The sequence below is a fragment of the Taudactylus pleione genome, unplaced genomic scaffold (assembly GCF_031769625.1).
Source record: "Taudactylus pleione unplaced genomic scaffold, aTauple2 ptg000082l, whole genome shotgun sequence".
In the NCBI taxonomy this organism is placed as follows: domain Eukaryota; kingdom Metazoa; phylum Chordata; class Amphibia; order Anura; family Myobatrachidae; genus Taudactylus; species Taudactylus pleione.
Window position 1 is genome coordinate 4,937,799 of NW_028284484.1, and position 17,075 is coordinate 4,954,873.

At 45.1% G+C, this 17,075-nt stretch overlaps 1 protein-coding gene across 3 annotated transcripts in view; it reads left to right on the forward strand.

The window, feature by feature from the left end:
- Positions 1-17,075, forward strand: part of MORN1 (MORN repeat containing 1) — a 735,456-nt gene that overhangs the window by 226,528 nt on the left and 491,853 nt on the right. For all 3 annotated transcript variants that reach the window (XM_088468235.1, XM_088468237.1, XM_088468236.1), the window contains exon 8: positions 3,978-4,088. In XM_088468235.1, coding sequence (XP_088324361.1) covers positions 3,978-4,088 — 111 coding nt within the window. The remainder of the gene's footprint in view (positions 1-3,977; positions 4,089-17,075) is intronic.

The following is a 17,075-nucleotide window of genomic DNA, read 5'->3' on the forward strand; positions in this document are numbered from 1 at the left end:
TGGAAGAACACATGGAGTATGGCTAAGCATGTCAGTTATCTATATCTGGGAAGCTGTATGCTGGACATGACATTCTGCATACTTCTGATTATGACAGCTATGAAGGTCAATATGTTTAACATTCTCTCTGTGAAACACATGAAAGCTTATTACTGTAAAGTCAGAGATACTCTCTCTCCTGCTGATGTATTATGATCATCCTGTATCTGAGCCACAAGTAGGCAGCCATAACATGGTAACCGTTAAAATAGGGAATTAGTTGTTTTAATTGAAAGGGTTTACTAAGATGATGGTTTATGTGGTAATCACATATTAAATTCCATGCTAACAACCTCAATCATTTCCCAGTAACTTTAAACACTGATGATCAATATAAAGGTCCATGGGTGTAGACATATGACTCTCTGTACCAGTCACGGTCTGCCAAACTTGTTTTTATAGGGCAGAAAACCTCATAATGGAATGAAAACTAACAGCATGTCAGGAGACTTCTGTGCCCCAACAGTGGCTAATAGAAAAACCTTAAAATAAATTGAAAATATGCTTCAGTACAGGGCTCACTTTAGCATCAGGGACGTGTGTGGGTGTGAAAAGGTTAAACAGAAATATACCACCTGTTCTGTCTAATAATGATAAAACTCATCACCAGAATTATATCATACACTTACCATTATATATCCAGTTTCAGAGCTGACACTTTGTCAAAGTCTTCAGTTACTCCCTGAACAATCTCATAGAAGACTCACAACTTAAATTAATTACAGTTACTATTAACCAAACAGTTACTTGTCTTAAATGTAGTGGTATAAAAAAAAAAAAAAGAAAAAAAAAAGCCAGACAGACACAAATTATGTTACCTTTCAAACATTCATTGCAGCTGACCAACCTCTATAAGGTCACAAGAAGAAGTTGTGTGTGTATTCTAGTTTGTTTTATGACCCCTTTATGATAATTATTCAATAGAAATATAATATTAACATCCAGTAAACAGAGTTTACATTTACACACATAAGCACTGCAAATATTCTATGTTATCTATCAGACTGTTAGCTATCATTGGCATATCTGATGTGGTTTGGTCCCTTGCTTATGAATATATACAGAGAGCTTCTCAAATATTAATTTGAAAATGATCAGCTTTGTTTAATGTACCTTCCATTGCAATTAAAAATATAAAGACCTGTGATGAACACATTGCCTCTATCCAAGGCAAACACAGTGTCGGGTGTCCTCACAGCATAAACAATTTGAAATTTAATGGTGGTGCACTTTCATAAAAAGAATATTAGGGGGTATATTTACTGTAAGTAAAGTGTAGGTTTTTAGAAGTGGAGTTGTTGCCCATTGCAACCAATCAGATTCTACTAATCATTTATTTAGCGCGTTTTATAAGATAATAGCTAGAATCTGATTGGTTGCTATGAGCTACAACTCCACCTCTAGAAACCTGCACTTTAGTAAATATACCCCTAAGTGTTCTTGTAATCCTGAAGATAATGTTAAAATACACTGAAATGTTGATTGAAGACTGTGACTCCTAACATCCTTTTCATCAGAGTGCCACACCATAGGATTTCTCTCTCTCTCTCTCTCTCTCTCTCTCTCTCTCTTTTCTTATTTTTATATATATATATATATATATATATAAATGTGTGTGTGTGTGTATGTGTGCAGGGAGGGGGAGGTTAGGTTTAGGCACTGTGGGGGGAGGTTAGGTTTAGGCATCGGGGAGAGAGGGTTATGATTTATGATGCGGTAAGGGGGGTTAGGTTTAGGCACTAGGGGGGAGGTTAGGTTTAGGCACCGGGAGAGAGTGTTAGGGTGCGGGGAGGGGGAGGTTAGGTTTAGGCACTGGGGGGGATCTTTCATGATCATCACATTGGTGTTCCAAATGGTCTGAAGTTAGTGAGAGTTGAACATATTTCTAGAACAAAGAGAGGAGGGGATCATTTTAAAGCTCTTTGTAGACATGAAGTATTTTGGATGTTTAAAATGAACTCTATCTTTCCGGAGGGGCTAAATGATGCGGTTGCATTGAATATGGCTATCTGATTCCTTATATATCCAAGTCTTATCTTCTGAATAGATAAATATCCTATCTATCCCCCCATGTCTTTCCTTCTTGGTTCATTTTTAGTGTCTTGTTATAGTTTGTGGCATATTTCGGCTAATGTATGGCTCTTGGTAATGTTTTTTCTCAGACCTGTGCTTGTCTGACTAGTTAATTTCGCAATTGGGTTAATCTGGTTGGTTGGTTTGTTTTTTGATTTTTTCACACCTAACACGCTGATATGTTTTCTCTATAGGAATAGAGCACTATCTGCTCAATAATAGTAGCATTATGACGTTATGTTTTTGCATTATGACGTGACCTGGATTGTACTATTAATGACAGGTCATGTGATCGGAACGGCTGTGTATTAATTGGATGGTTCTTGCTTACCGCTGTAACCATGGAGCGTTATTAATTATACTCATGTAAGAACACGTAATTTAGTCTTGAGTTAGTATTGGAGCTAACCCATCCTACCCGATGTGTTTCTTTTATTATGTCACGTGACTGGAACCACGGGCTAAATAAGCATCCTTCCTTGTGTTTGTACATGTGACCGCCAGGGAATAATGATGTACTGGCGATCACCTGATATTCGGGTCCTATTATGAGATGTCAGGAACTATCTCCATGTTTACAGTCATAAAAAGAGTGCTGGATTGGAGGATCTCTGTACTCCATTACAGCTATACTTTTGGTTACATAATTAAGATATTAAATAAGTGGGACTGGCTTCTTCATCCTTCATCTGTTTATTTATTTTCTTAGTTTTTATCAGTATATTATTCATCCGTTTTTTTATTTTCGTAGTTTTTATCAGTATATTATTAACGTACACAGGTGCTAATTATCTGCGAATAGAGCAGAGATATACAAGTCTGATTAAGGGGCCCATTTATCAAAGATCATTTGAGATAAATTCCCCGAAAACACCTGTTTTCGGAGGTTTACCTCAAATACTTAGTATCCCCCGAATGTATGAAGGAGGGACCGCAGCAGGTATCGGAGATACCTGCTGCGATCCCTCCATTGCCGCCGGCAGCCGCCTCCCCCATAGGTTTCTATGGGGGATGCGATGCTGCCAAATGTATCAATATCGGGAATGCTTTGCATTCCCGATATTGACCCCAACAGCTAACGCCATCTGCAGATAGCGTTAGCCGCTGTGTCCTATGGGCACTTACCGCATTTGAGCCGCAATGGGCGCCGCTCATGTGCAGTCCTCGGGACTGCGCATGCGCAGCAGCCCGGAATGCGCTCCGGCCACATCGCAGGGACGGGCTCTTTTCGGAGCCCGTCTCCGTGCATGTGCCGGGTCATACATTCGGCCGGTATGATCGCATTTTGCAATGCGATCATGGGCGATACTGCATGCCCTGATCGCATTGCAAAATGCGATCCTTAATAAATGGGCTCCAGAGTTACCTTTGATAAAGCTGCCGTTGTGGTGCAGTGAAACGTGTCAGGAGCACCTTTTTTATGTCACACCCGCTGGAGGAACTTTGGATTTTGCTGTGCAATGCCTGAACCAACTTCTGCTTATATTATCCATATTCTGCTGCTCCATTAAACTGCTTGGCTCACCAGTGACTCTTACCTACAAGCTCAATGTGCTATTTGAGGACTATACTGTGGATATACCATCTCCACCAGACGGTATACGGACTGGTAATTCTAATAGCGCTCGCGAGCGGGTCTGAATCAGGCCCATAGATTGTAAGCTTCACTGGGGAAGAGACTGATGTGAGTGGCCAAATATTCTCTGTAAACCACTGTGTAATATCTGTGCACTATATAAATAACTGGTAATAAATAAATATATGAAAGGAGCCCAAATATGGTTTTCCTATCCTAATTATATTTTAAAAATGTTGTATTTTTATATGTAATCATAATCATACACATTCTTTTCTTTTAATTGTAGATATTGCTAAAAGGATGATTATCTTGGGAGAAGACGTACTTGATATTGTCCAAGGATTACCTGTCACTTTTCATGTACAGTTGCAGAAAGAAGATGGTGAAATTGCTGCAAGTAAGAGATGAATATGAAATGTACTCTGATTATTTTATATTTTGATTATAGCGTTTCAGAAAGGTGAAGGATCCTTTTTCAATAAATGCTACTTGCTTTTAAATAAGATGCTGTTGTAATCAGGACCTGAAAATTGTGACTGCCCTTCCTGAAACACCAATACATTTTTATGCTTACACCCCAGCCCTACAACTATACTTCTAAGTGGTCCTGACTTTCACTATTAAAATAAATAAGTAAATAGAAATAATATTTCCCTAATCTATACACAGTTATGGTTGTAATGTGTAAATAGGTAAGACATTAAGGGACATATTTATCACATACTTGCCTACTCACCCGGAACGGCCGGGAGGCTCCCGAAAATCTCAGCCTCCCGGAAAAGTGAGCAAGTCTCCCAGCCGGCCGCATACCCCCGGTACCCCCCCACCCGCAGCCCCACCCACACAGCCCCTGTGTTCACAATGATAATCTCAGCATTGTGTAGCGGGGCCATATCGATGTAATCGCACGGTTATGCCCCGACTCCGGACAGAATTCCACCTCATGACCCCCGCCATGCCCCCTCCACTTTTCTGCGCCACGCCCCAACCTCCTGCTATGCCGAGCTGGCTGTCCCCTCCCTGGCCTGGGCTCGCCCCCTGAGTTATGTAAACGGGTGCGTGGCCCCTTTTTGGACACACATCAGGAAGTGCGAAGCTCCTAAATCTGAAATAACAAATGTTTGGAGGTATGTGTGCGGGTGTGTGCGATTGCACTGCTCACCCACCCTGGTTCTGCCCCAAGTAGAGGGGCGCATGGCATACTATTTTTCCTCGTTTTTGACCATTTTTTTTTATCCCGGTATCCTATTTGTTCGGCCGAACAAATAGGATTTTTCGGGAGAAAACACATAAGATCACGGATTTATGTGTTTTGGCCATCACAGCGGCGAATACATTGCACTTTTCGGGGATATTTTTTCGGGACACTTCAGGTCCCGAAAAAAATCCCTGATAAGTGTCGGCATCAGCCCGGACTTTGGGGCTAATTAGATAGCCACGGGGGATCCATTAGCACCCGAACAATGTTCGGGGCTAATTGGATACCACCTTTTGTCTACACACAGTGAGTGCAGCAATTTTATAGCCTCTAATTCCTAGAACATAGGATGAATTAATATGAAAATAGCTGCCACTATTAGTAATTAACATGTGACTCCCACCATTCAAACATGCAAAATCTGGACAAAATAAACCCCCATCCCCTTCCACCCCAAAGGTTTACTTTGGGATAAAATGCCTTCCAGTTTTGCATAATCTCCTCCCACTTCAAATTCTATGACACGGGACTATCACACCAAACTTCGCGAGGTTGGGATGTTTGTTATCAATGTGAAATGGAAGACAATGATACAAAAATTACATATCATACAATTTCTACTCCTGGGTCCTTAGGGATCCACAGGTATACCTTGGGGTATAGGCATGGGCTTGTCCATGGGCACCACACAGTTATAGCTGTCATCCCAGGATGCACCGGGCCCCCTCCTATACTCTGCCCCCAGGCCAAGGCACCTCAGTTTCAGCAGGTGCCGGATGGAGTCGGGTCACCGCACAGGGGACGTCCGTGCTACCGCTCCAACACCCCCGCCGGCGCCGACCATTGGTAGTGATCCGGGGAACTCAACAGGCTCTTGGACTGTGGCTGGACCTACGGAGGACATCAAAAGGTAAGCAGCGGGCGTCTGCGGTAGGCGCCCGCTGTTACACAGTCCAGTGTCCCCAGAGCTGGGGCCTCCCTGGCGACGGCAGTATAGTGGAGCTAGGCACTGAGCCTGTGCTCACACTAGACCACCAGGGATACAGGGCTGGAGCGTTATGGAAATGCTCCAGTATCCCGGGGGTTAATGGCCTGCCAGGGGAGGGCGCCTTCCCTGTTCAGTACAGGAGGCCCCTCCCCCCCCACTGCTCTCAGCTCTTTCCACTGAGGTTTGGCTGGCTGAGGCAGCGATCCTCTCCCGGGCTCGCCTCCCTTGATTCCTCCGGCGCCCATCTTGGATGAGCTCAGATGCTAGTGTCACGGTGCGGAGCCTGGGTCCCCCTTACATACCTCTCCTCCATAATTCCAGGTCAGCGTATGTAGCGCTATCACTACCAGGCTGCTGGTCTGTGTAGTTGATAGTGCAATTAGTGCAGGCAATTTCTGCATTGTAGGTGACTGTTATGCTAACGCTGTGTGTCTGATATCTCTCCTGTCAGCCATTTTACTATCCCTATTTCTTCTTCCTGTTCAGTCCTGTCGGTACCAGTACTGTCAGAGTGGGAATTTGTCTCACAGTTTCAAGTGTTAATTACTGTGGGGAGGATCACATACAGTACCTATATGTCAAGTGAGGATTCTGTATACAAAAAACAATCAAATTCTTCAGTGCTCTGTAGTAGGGGTATGTAAAAGGTATGTACCTTTTACATACCCCTACTACAGAGCGCTGACGAATTTAATTGTTTTTTTGTATACTTATTGTGGCCAGTTCATGACAACACTGGTTTAACATTTTTCAGCTGCTCTATTTCCAGCGCTGGTTTGACTCAATCTGCACTTATAAGTGAGGATTCTGTGTCTATTGGTGCACCTCTTCTATTTTCCTGTTCCAGGTGTAAAGCAGGTGTAGGGGAGGGGGTGGTACTTGGGGATGGTGTATGTACTACATGCTTAGCCATTCCTGGTACCTCTGCTGTTCCCAGCACCTCACAGGAACCTCCTTGGGCTTGTTTTGCACAAGCTTTGAATGTCCTTTTGAACAGGTTGACAGCCCCCCCTGCATTTCCCCAACTGGAGTTCGCACAGCAAGCGGTCGTCCAGTTCCCCGTACTAGGGGTTCCAGGACATATGGTGGTGGCGCAGTGCCCCCCTCAACAGGTTCTTACTCCGGCAGACCCTGTTTGGGTGAATTCTGGCCCCCACAGTGCAGAATATTACAGAGCAGGATCCGCCAAGACTTGATAAAAGACCGTTATTGTCATTTCCAGTCACACAATATGATGAGGATGACGGGTCGTCTGATGATGGCGAGATTCTGGATTTGTCTGACACTCCTCAATTAGGGCCGGAGGTTAAATCTAAAATATATATTCCAGGTCTCATATGGGCGGTCCGTGCGGCCATGGTCATTACTGACGACAACCTACCTACAACACCTACCCATGCTTATTTTAAGGAGGTTAAGGGTGCTGCAGCAGTTTCTCCCCTATCTAGTCAGCTAGTAGATCACTTGGAGGAGGCGTGTAAATCTCCGGAAAAAAGATTCCAACCTCAAAAACGTCTGGCCCGTGCAGACCCCTTTGCGGAAGATTATTTTTGGGAATCTCCTCCTCAGATGGATTCTCATGTGACGCGCTTAGTAAAGAGTGCAACAACCAATGCCATCCATGTCTTCTCTGATGGATGCTACAGACCGCAAGGTGAAGGTGTGCCTTAAATCTATCTATTTCCTCACCGGAGGAGCATCCAGACCAGCTATGGCAGTCTGCTGGGTGGCCCAGGCTATGGAAAGATGGGTGGACGCATTGGAAGCATCGTTTACTTCGGAGGTTACCAGTGAACAGGTTGTGTTAGTGAGTAATCTCCGGGATTCCGCTGCGTACATTAATGAAGCGGCCTTGGATTATAGCTTTCTTACTTCTAGGATTTCTGTCACTGCTCCTTGTGGTTACGTTCTTGGAGGGCGGATGCTGAATCCAAAAAGGGCTTGGAATGCTTACCTTATAATGGGCAGGTCCTGTTCAGGCCCGCTTTGGACAAGATAATGGACACACTGGTGGCCTGTCTACCTTCAGCCCTGACGCCACCTGGGTCTAAAAACCCGTACTTTCAGCCCTATCGCCCACAGGGACTACCTAAGGTGCAGTCCTTTTCGAGACCTTCAGGTCCCAAAAAGATAGCTAAGTGGAAGAAACAGGCTTGGAGTATCAGACATCCGGCTGCCAAGCCGTACGAAAAAACCCTCAGCCTGATGGGTTGGACTTCCCCTTGGGGGATCCCAAGGTGGGAGGCCAACTTCTGCAATATGCCCAGTGCTGGTACCAGACCACCACAGACACTTGGGTAAGGGAAGTGGTATCTCAGGGATATGCCCTCTCCTTCTGCAGCAGGCCTTCCTTCAGATCCAGAGAAGGCTGTAGTGATACAGGAGGTGGTGCCCTCTATGCTCCATACGGGAGTCATAGTGCCTGTTCCGTTATCCCTAAGGGGGACAGGTTATTACTCCAACCTCTTTCTGGTTCAAAAACCAAATGCATCATACTGACCTATCCTCAACCTCAAGTCCCTGAACAAGTTTCTAAGGGTCCCTCAGTTCCAAATGGAGACTCTGCATTCTATTATCTTAGCTATGGAGCCTGGGGATTTTATGGTGTCTCTGGATATTCAGGATGCCTACCTGCATTTCCCCATTGCCAGGGCTCATCAGCGTTACCGTTTTGGCCTTTCCACGGCCCCTCAGGTGTTTACAAAGGTAATCGCGGGCATGGCGGCACAGCTGCGGTTGCAGGGGGTTGCCTGTTACCTTACTTGGATGACCTTCTGTTGTTGGCGGGGTCACCACAAGTGCTTAACAACCACCTGCAACTGACAATATCGGTGTTGCAGGCCCACGGCTGGCTAGTGAACTGGAAGAAATCTTCCCTAATTCCTTCACAGAAGATGGTCCATCTGGCAGCATTGTTGGACTCTCAGCAGCAGACGATCTTCTTGACTAAAGAAAAGGTAGCCCTGTTGCAGTCCAGGATTTGCAATTGTCTACAGAGACGCCAAATGTCTCTTCACTCGGCAATGAGGTTACTGGGTTCCATGGTGTCGACGTTTGACATGGTGGAATATGCCCAGTTCCATTCCAGGTCTCTGCAGATGTTGATCCTCACAAGATGGGACGGAATTCCCCGTCAGATAAAGACACAGGTGATCTTGCTCTCTCCGGAGGTATGCCTGTTTCTGACTTTGTGGTTACAGAAGTCTCATCTCAACAGGGGACATTCGTTTTGGATTTCGGATTGGGTCCTTCTAACAATGAATGCCTGCCTGTGGGGTTGGGGTGCTGTGACGGGCCCACACATCTTCCAGGTATGGTGGACGTCAGAGGAATCTGTCTTGCTGATCAATATATTGGAACTTCGGGTAGTGTTCAGAGCGGTGCAACAAGCAAGACTCTTCCTGCAGGGAAAACCCATGCAAATTCAGTCAGACAACACCACCATGGTGGCTTACATAAACCGAGGAACCGAAGTCAGGCAGCTCTAAAGGAAGTATCCCACATTCTGACTTGGGCGGAAGGCAATCTCCCAGCCATCTCGGCAGTGTTCATTCCGGAAAAACTCAACTGGGAAGCAGACTTCCTCAGCCATCACGATGTACTTCTGGGAGAATGGTCTCTTCACCAGGAGGTATTTCAACTCCTAGTGGACAAGTGGGGCCCTCCCGAAATAGACCTTACTCCCTCCAGACACAACCGCAAGCTGCGGGCGTACGGATCGCGAACAAGAGACGCAGAGCTCTCCTGGTAGACGCTCTGTCGGTACGGTGGACCTTCCAGTTTGAGTACCTGTTTCCTCCTTTCTCCCTTCTACCTCGAGTACTTCGGAAGTCCAAGCAAGAAGGTGGCAAGATCCTGCTAGTGGCTCCTGCGTGGCCCAGACGGCATTGGTACTCGGATCTTCAGTGTCTCTCCATCTACACTCCGTTGCTGTTGCGTTAACGTCCGGACCTGTTGTCTCAGGGTCCTTGCCTTTACCCGGGCCTAGGTCGTCTGTCTTTGACGGCGTGGCTCTTGAGATTTCCCTCTTAAGGTCTAAGGGTTTCTCCAGATCTGTGGTAAATACAATGCTCCGAGCTCGGAAACCTGCTTCAGCTAGAATTTACCACAGGGTGTGGCATATTTATTTTGAGTGGTGTCGCCCTAGGGTATGATCCTCAGGTGTTTCGGATATCCAGAGTGCTGGCTTTTCTACAGGCGGGCTTGGATCTAGGTCTGCGCCTCACCTCACTAAAGGTGCATGTCTCTGCCCTGTCGGTGTGGTTTCAACATAGGATTGCTCTGCTTCCTGATATCTGTACCTTTTATGCAGTGTGTCCTTCGCATCCAGCCTCCCTTTGTCCCTCCGGTGGCTCCTTGGGATTTGGCTGTGGTTTTGAGGGCGCTCTAAGGTCCTCCATTTGAACCATTGGGTTCCGTGGATTTGAAATGGCTTACGACAAAGACATTGTTCCTTCTGGCTATTGCTTCAGCCAGAAGAGTCTCAGATTTGGGGGCTCTCTCCTGTCGCCCTCCCTTTCTGATTTTTCATTCGGACAGAGCGGTACTTCGGACCCGCCCTAGTTTCCTTCCTAAGGTGGTGTCTAGTTTCCACATTAACGAGGAAATTGTGGTCCCAGTCTTTAATTCATTGGATCTCTTGGCTGATGAGGCCTTTTTGGATATGGTACGGGCTCTGCGGATTTATGTGGACCGTACCAGTTCTTTACAAAAATTGGACTCTTTGTTTGTCCTGTATGGATTTCACAAGAGGGGTTGGCCTGCCAATAAGCAGACTTTGGCACGGTGGATTCGCATGGCGATCTCTGAGGCTTACGCTCATGAGGGTCTTTCAGGTGCCACCCTCTATCAAGGCTCATTCTACGAGGTCTGTGGGTCCTTCGTGGGCAGCTTGCCGTGGCACCTCGGATGTTCAGCTTTGCAAGGCGGCTATGTGGTTCTCTTTCCATACTTTTGTCAGGCATTACGCATTTGACACATTTTGCTTCTCAGGATGCTTCCTACGGGTGGCGGGTTCTCCTTTCTGCGCAGGAGCGTCCTCTCCCTTGAAGGATACTGCTTTGGGACATCTCCAAGGTATCCCTGTGGATCCCTAAGGACTCTGGAGTAGAAAACAAGAGATATGGTAAGAACGTACCTTTGTTATCTCTGTTTCTACGACGTTCTTAGGGTCCACAGGGCTCCCGCCCTGGTGCCCTGCGCTTCTGTAGGGTGTTGTTCTGGTTGCCAGTTTCTGTCTCCTTTTCTGTGAGAATGTGAATCTTGTGTGTTCCAGACTTTCTTCTTCCTTCTTCTCCTCCTCCGGCCTATGGCTTGCTACTAAAACTGAAGTGCCTTGGCCTGGGGGCGAGGTATAGGAGGGGGGCCCAGTGCATCCTAGGATGTCAGCTTTAACTGTGTGGAGCCCATGGATAAGCCCATGCCTATACCCAAAGGTATCCCTGTGTACCCTAAGGACTTCGTAGAAACAGAGATAACAAAGGTAAGTTCTTACCATATCTCTTGTTTTTAAGCTAAAATAAAGACAAAACCTTAAGTTTTACCTCTTTATCTGAAAATAGGTATCATTGCATCCTGCAGTGGATGCTTCTGTAAACGTAATGATTCTGAATTCTGATGTATTAATGACCTGAAATAAATGTTTCTAAAATCCACATTGTACAATAAAATCCTGTATTTTATACCAGCATCAAGAAGAAAGTAATATTCATGTATCATCTGTGCTTCTCTCCACATTTTTCCTTACTGAGGCACAAAAGGTAATAGCAATTTAAAACTCTGCATTACTTTCATTTATGGCTTTCTTTTTGTTCCATAATAGAGAGCTGTAAAACGTAAAATCTACATTGTAGCCTTATTGTAATAACTGCCTGCATGCTCAATTGTGTTTGAAATCGGCAAACATTTAACACTCTTCACTTTGTCCTCACACACCATTAATAATCTTCACATCTACTTTATTAAATATAAGAAATTAAAAAAAGTCTTAATTTCCACAATGTGAACTTCGACTTTGAATTTTTCTCATGCTGAATGGCTCATGTAGTATACATTTCATGTAATTGTAGATTACCATGGAGGATACTCCAGGCCCTCAATATTAGGCCCTTGAGAGGTTTCAGATACAGTTGATAAATGTACGGTATCCACCTGCAGATTGTCCTCACTGCATTGGAATGTATGAAATCCAAATACTGCACACAGCAAATTTAAATGACATTTGACAAAAAATGTCTTTCAAACATAACCAAAGTTTTAGCAAGAAATTTTGTAATTATACTTTTATTTTGTACCTTTTTCAAATGCAATTGTATCCACTGCAGCTTGTGTTGTCTGTGTCTTGGGCTCCTTGCCATTACCACCCTAGTATCACCTCTGCATATAACTGACTGATAAAGGCATAATATGCTACATCTTTATAAAACATGATAACTGTGCAGGTCTCAGATATTTAATCAATAACTAGTTAAAGTTGACATACTGTATACAGTACAAAAGTATCTTGGTTGTCGTAGCAGTTAACATTACTGCCTCACATCCCTTAAGTCAGGAGTACAATTCCATACCAAGGCTTTATCTGTATGAAGTTTGTATGTGCTCCCGGGGTTTGCGTGGATTTACTCCAATTGCTCCGGTTACCTCCCACACTCCAAAAACATACTGGTAGGTTAATTGTCTTCTGACAAAAAAGTAATCCTAGTATGTAGTTTGTCCATGTGATAGGGAATATAGGCCCGTATTCAATTGGGCGAAAAGTCAGAAAAGTTTCGCCTGTCTGACTATCCGCCTCCTTCGCCTATTTCAGAGGCGGAAACTTTACGTGCGCATCCCCTCTTTTCTCCCTATTCAATTCCTAAAATGGCGAAAACGGAAAGCAGCGAATGCGGAACAGGCAGAAAGTACTGTCAGAATTGGGGAAATCAGTCTGTACCCCTAAAAAAGATACACTTACATAGGGAATCAATGTAGATGTGTACTAATAGCCCTAATAAAAGTGTTTGGGGTACTTAAGTAGTTTAAATTGCTTCTTATTAGCGTCTTTGCAAAAGTGGTGAGGAAAGGCATAAAGCAGTATATTTTGGTGAAAATTAGTAGTATAGTCAAATTTGGGGTACTTGAAAATGGGTGCTAGCATATTTTTATGAAGTGAACCTTTTAAAAATGTCAAAAACGCACCTGCGACATGCACCTGCAATTCTAAAAACACTTGACCCATCCTTGCAGACCCCCAAGAAGTCTATTTCGCTAGTTTTAATGCTTGTCCCCAAAACAAAAGTACTGAGGTCATTTTTTTTGTTGATTTGTCCTTTTGGGGGGCTGTCCCAAGGGTTCTGAGTCGTTTCCCCACGTTTGCACCCCAAAATAACTATTTTGCACTTTTTTTCACCTGCTATTCATAGGAGATACCTTTCCGCCTATTACAATGCATTGAGTTTCCGCTTAGGCGAAATCATCCTGGAATTGAATATGGAGATACTTTTAAAAACAGGGGGAAAGTCCGAATCCGCGGAAACTTATCTCCAAATGGCAATTTTCACCTCTAATTGAATCCGGCCCATAGATTTAAGTTCCACTGGGGAACCAGAGGCAAATGCAGGATTTCAGAGAGGGGTTTCCAAATGCTTGATTTTAGAGCGAGCATGGCCAGTCCATGAAGAGGGTGTAATTAGCACTTAACAAGCTACTGTATAGTCTGCGTCATACAAAGTGCCGTGTACTGTATGTAATATTTCAGTCATATACAAGGCCAGCAATCACAGTAAGACATTAAATGCGGCAATAGGGCCGGACTGCCGTAGCTGAATGTTTTTTTCTGGATGTGAGCACCATTCCACACTGGTCTATAATATAGGCTATAGAGCAGTGAGTCTGAAATATGAACCTTCTCTATCAAACACATTTCTATTATTATAAAATTGGAGCCTGATTTAAATTAGGTTACCAAGCACATTTACGTAATGACTTAATCACAGATTTGACACGTACACGTCACACCTAAAGTGTACGGAATGCACCCCAGCACCCAAAGAGCACCAGGAGAGAAGAGGACCGGAAACAGAGGAGGGTAATTATTAGTACTGGGATGGGAGGGGGAGCAGGCTGACAGAAGGGGGCAGAGAGTAGGAGGTAGAGGGCAGAGAGCAGGAGGGAGAGGGCGAAGAGCAGGTGGGGAGTGGAGGGGAGTGGGCAGAGAGTGAGCTGGGAAGGGGTGAGTGAGACGAGACTGTCAGCCGGCTGAGGTTGAGATCCTTAACCACAAGTAGATCATTTAAATGACATAAGTGGTCAGGAAAAAAGTTAAACATCCCATAATAAAGAGACATACATAATACATTCTCCCACCTCATGTTAAGATGCCTGTCTCTTCTTGGTGGCAGCTACAGACTTGACAGAAGTAGCTGGTGCCACTGTGCATGTGCGGAAGCTTTGTTCTGTTCTTTGTAGTGCATGTTGTGGTGGTAGCTCTAATAAAATCATGTTCTATACTCCTGCTATTGTGGTCATGATTCGAACCATTGGCCAGGGGTAGGGGGAAACACCCCCCATGTCTGCCAAGAGCTTCCACAACCCCAGGTACTGATGGAGGCATGACCTAATTGTGGGAGGTGTGGCTCCTTAGTAAAAATGTTTTAAAAACATATGCGCTGGGGAGGGGGGTGCTGTGAGTCTATCAGCCTAGTGCAAATCCAGGGGGAGGGACGCGATCAGTGTGATCACTCCCCCCTAACAGGCAGAGGAGAGGAGACTGTTGCTGCTGCTCAGTGGCAGTGAGCAGTCTCTCTGCTCCCATTGCAGCCTAGCACACAGCAGATAAGAGAAGGGGAGGCGGCATCAAACCCGGGCCCCTCCAACAAACCTAGGCCCAGGTAATTAGTACCCGCCCCCTCTCGGCTCCCCTGCTCTCCCCCCAATGTTTTCCTGAGGGGTCTGATTTGAGTGACTGAAATATCCTCTGGAAAATTCTGTGGAATATGTGCCCAATGTAAATAAATGTTAATAAATAAAATAAATATACATAGCATGAACGTAAAACATGCTGTCCATTTTTGCTCTTACTTTTCAATGAGGCTTTATTGAATAATAGTTTAATAATTCCCTTCATTGCAAACTCAGCCTTCCCAATATTCCTGAGAGAAAATAAGACAGTTAGGCCAGTCCCAAATTTGCCAACCCCAGACCCAAGCCTTAGGAGTGCCCTAGACACGAACAACAAAAGCAGACCTTATGCTCCCTGATACTGCAATGCAGCCCCACTCCTGCTTCTCCAGTTTGTTCTGTTCGAAAGCCCCAGTACAACCTATAGCAATTTTCTATGGGCTATCTCTAATAGAGTATATATATATATATATATATATATATATATATATATATATATACATTATCATTTACTTGTCTTGAACAGCTGCCATCTTTAAGAGCATTGGTTCTCAAACTCGATCCTCAGGACCCCACACAGTTCACCTTTTGCATGTCACCCAGCAGGTGCACAGATGTATTCATTACTCACTGACACATTTTAAAAGATCCACAGATGGAGCTAATTATTTCATGTGTGATGCTGTGAGGGGACCTGGAAAAATGCACTGTTTGGGGTCCCGAGGACCGAGTTTGAGAACCTGTGTTAAGAGTCTGACTGCAATGAGTTCTCTGTCTATTGGCATCCTCTTCCACCATGTCACAAACTTTGCATCATTGGATTTGAACTATAGATGTGCGCAGACCCCTGTGTTTTGGTTTTAGTTCTAAATCTTCATTGTGTTTTGGTTTTGGAAAAAACATTCTCAAATGTTTTTGTTTTGGATCTAGATTGCTTTAGAAATTGATAAAAACAGCTAAATTATGTTATTAGACCTGTTTTTGTTCCTACAGTATTAACATCAATAACACCCATTCATCCATCCATCCATCCCATACTTGCCCCCTGCACCCCTGGAATAGTAGGCACTTCTCCCACATCTGGCCCACTTCATAGTGAAGTGGGCAGGATGGGGAGAATTTTCTCGAGGAACAGCAGTCCATGGGTAGGGGGCATCTGGTCCCCCCCATCACCGCCCAACTGCTTCTCCTCTCCGGGCTTCTCCCAGGGAGGATTAAGAAAAAGTAGGTAAGGATGCCATATACAGTAATTTCCAATCAATTTTGACTACCTCACAGCTCACAATTTTGTAGTCACCAATATTGGCCAAAGACTGTAGGGATCTGGCTGGCTAAACTGAAGCTGTGTACACACCTAAAAGATATGTCTGCAGATTGACTGATCTGCGATGATGGTTGTTAATACACACTGAACAACCATCATCTGCCATCTGGCCGTGGGTCCCACTGGCCGGTATACAATCGGGAAACCGGCTGCCTTAATACCGACAGCCGGCTTCCGACTGTCATATCCCGGCGAGGGTGAAATGCCGGGCGTCTAGATGTAGACGCCTGACATTTCCCCAACGCCGGAACACCGGCGCCCGGCATCCCGATTGAAGGAAAGTCGGGCGCCGCGAGCGGACAGCCGCGGGGGGGGGGTTAGGTTTAGGGCACCCGGGGGGGGACTTAGGGTTAGGCACTTAGAGGGGGGATTATGGTTAGGCACTTCGGGTGGAGGTTAGGAGGTTAGGTTAGTCTATACTTACCTTAGCGACGATCAGGATTTCCAGTGCTGTCGGGCTTCCGCTGCCGGGAACTCTGCATTTGTTGGGCAGGCGCTGCCGGGAATCGAACCATGCAGCAGGCAGTATTTCATACCGATTCCCACTGGCCGGGGCTCGCGTTGCGCCCCCCCCCAAAGCGGCCTCGGCAGCATGTGTATGGCTGACCGCTCGTACACACAGCTCTATGTGGAGATTTATCTGCCAGTGGCTGTGTTGCAAAAACAACGCGATATGTCTGTGAACAACGTCGTTCACATATATATCGTCTGTACACACTGGCTGATGCACCCACGATATATATTGGCCGTTCAATTGAATGGCCAAAATATCAGCCAGTGTGTACCCAGCATAAGTGACAGGGCAGCGGCACAAACACATGTACTGTAGGTTTATAACACATCAATGAAACATAGATGCTCAGCAGTGGCAGACAGGATGGCAGTTTAGTATACTATATGACTCTATAGAATATTTTCTTTAATCAAGAACTAATAGTCTTAATGTAAAAGCCTAGTAGAAAAAGATATTATATATACTGTAATATATTACCAACAC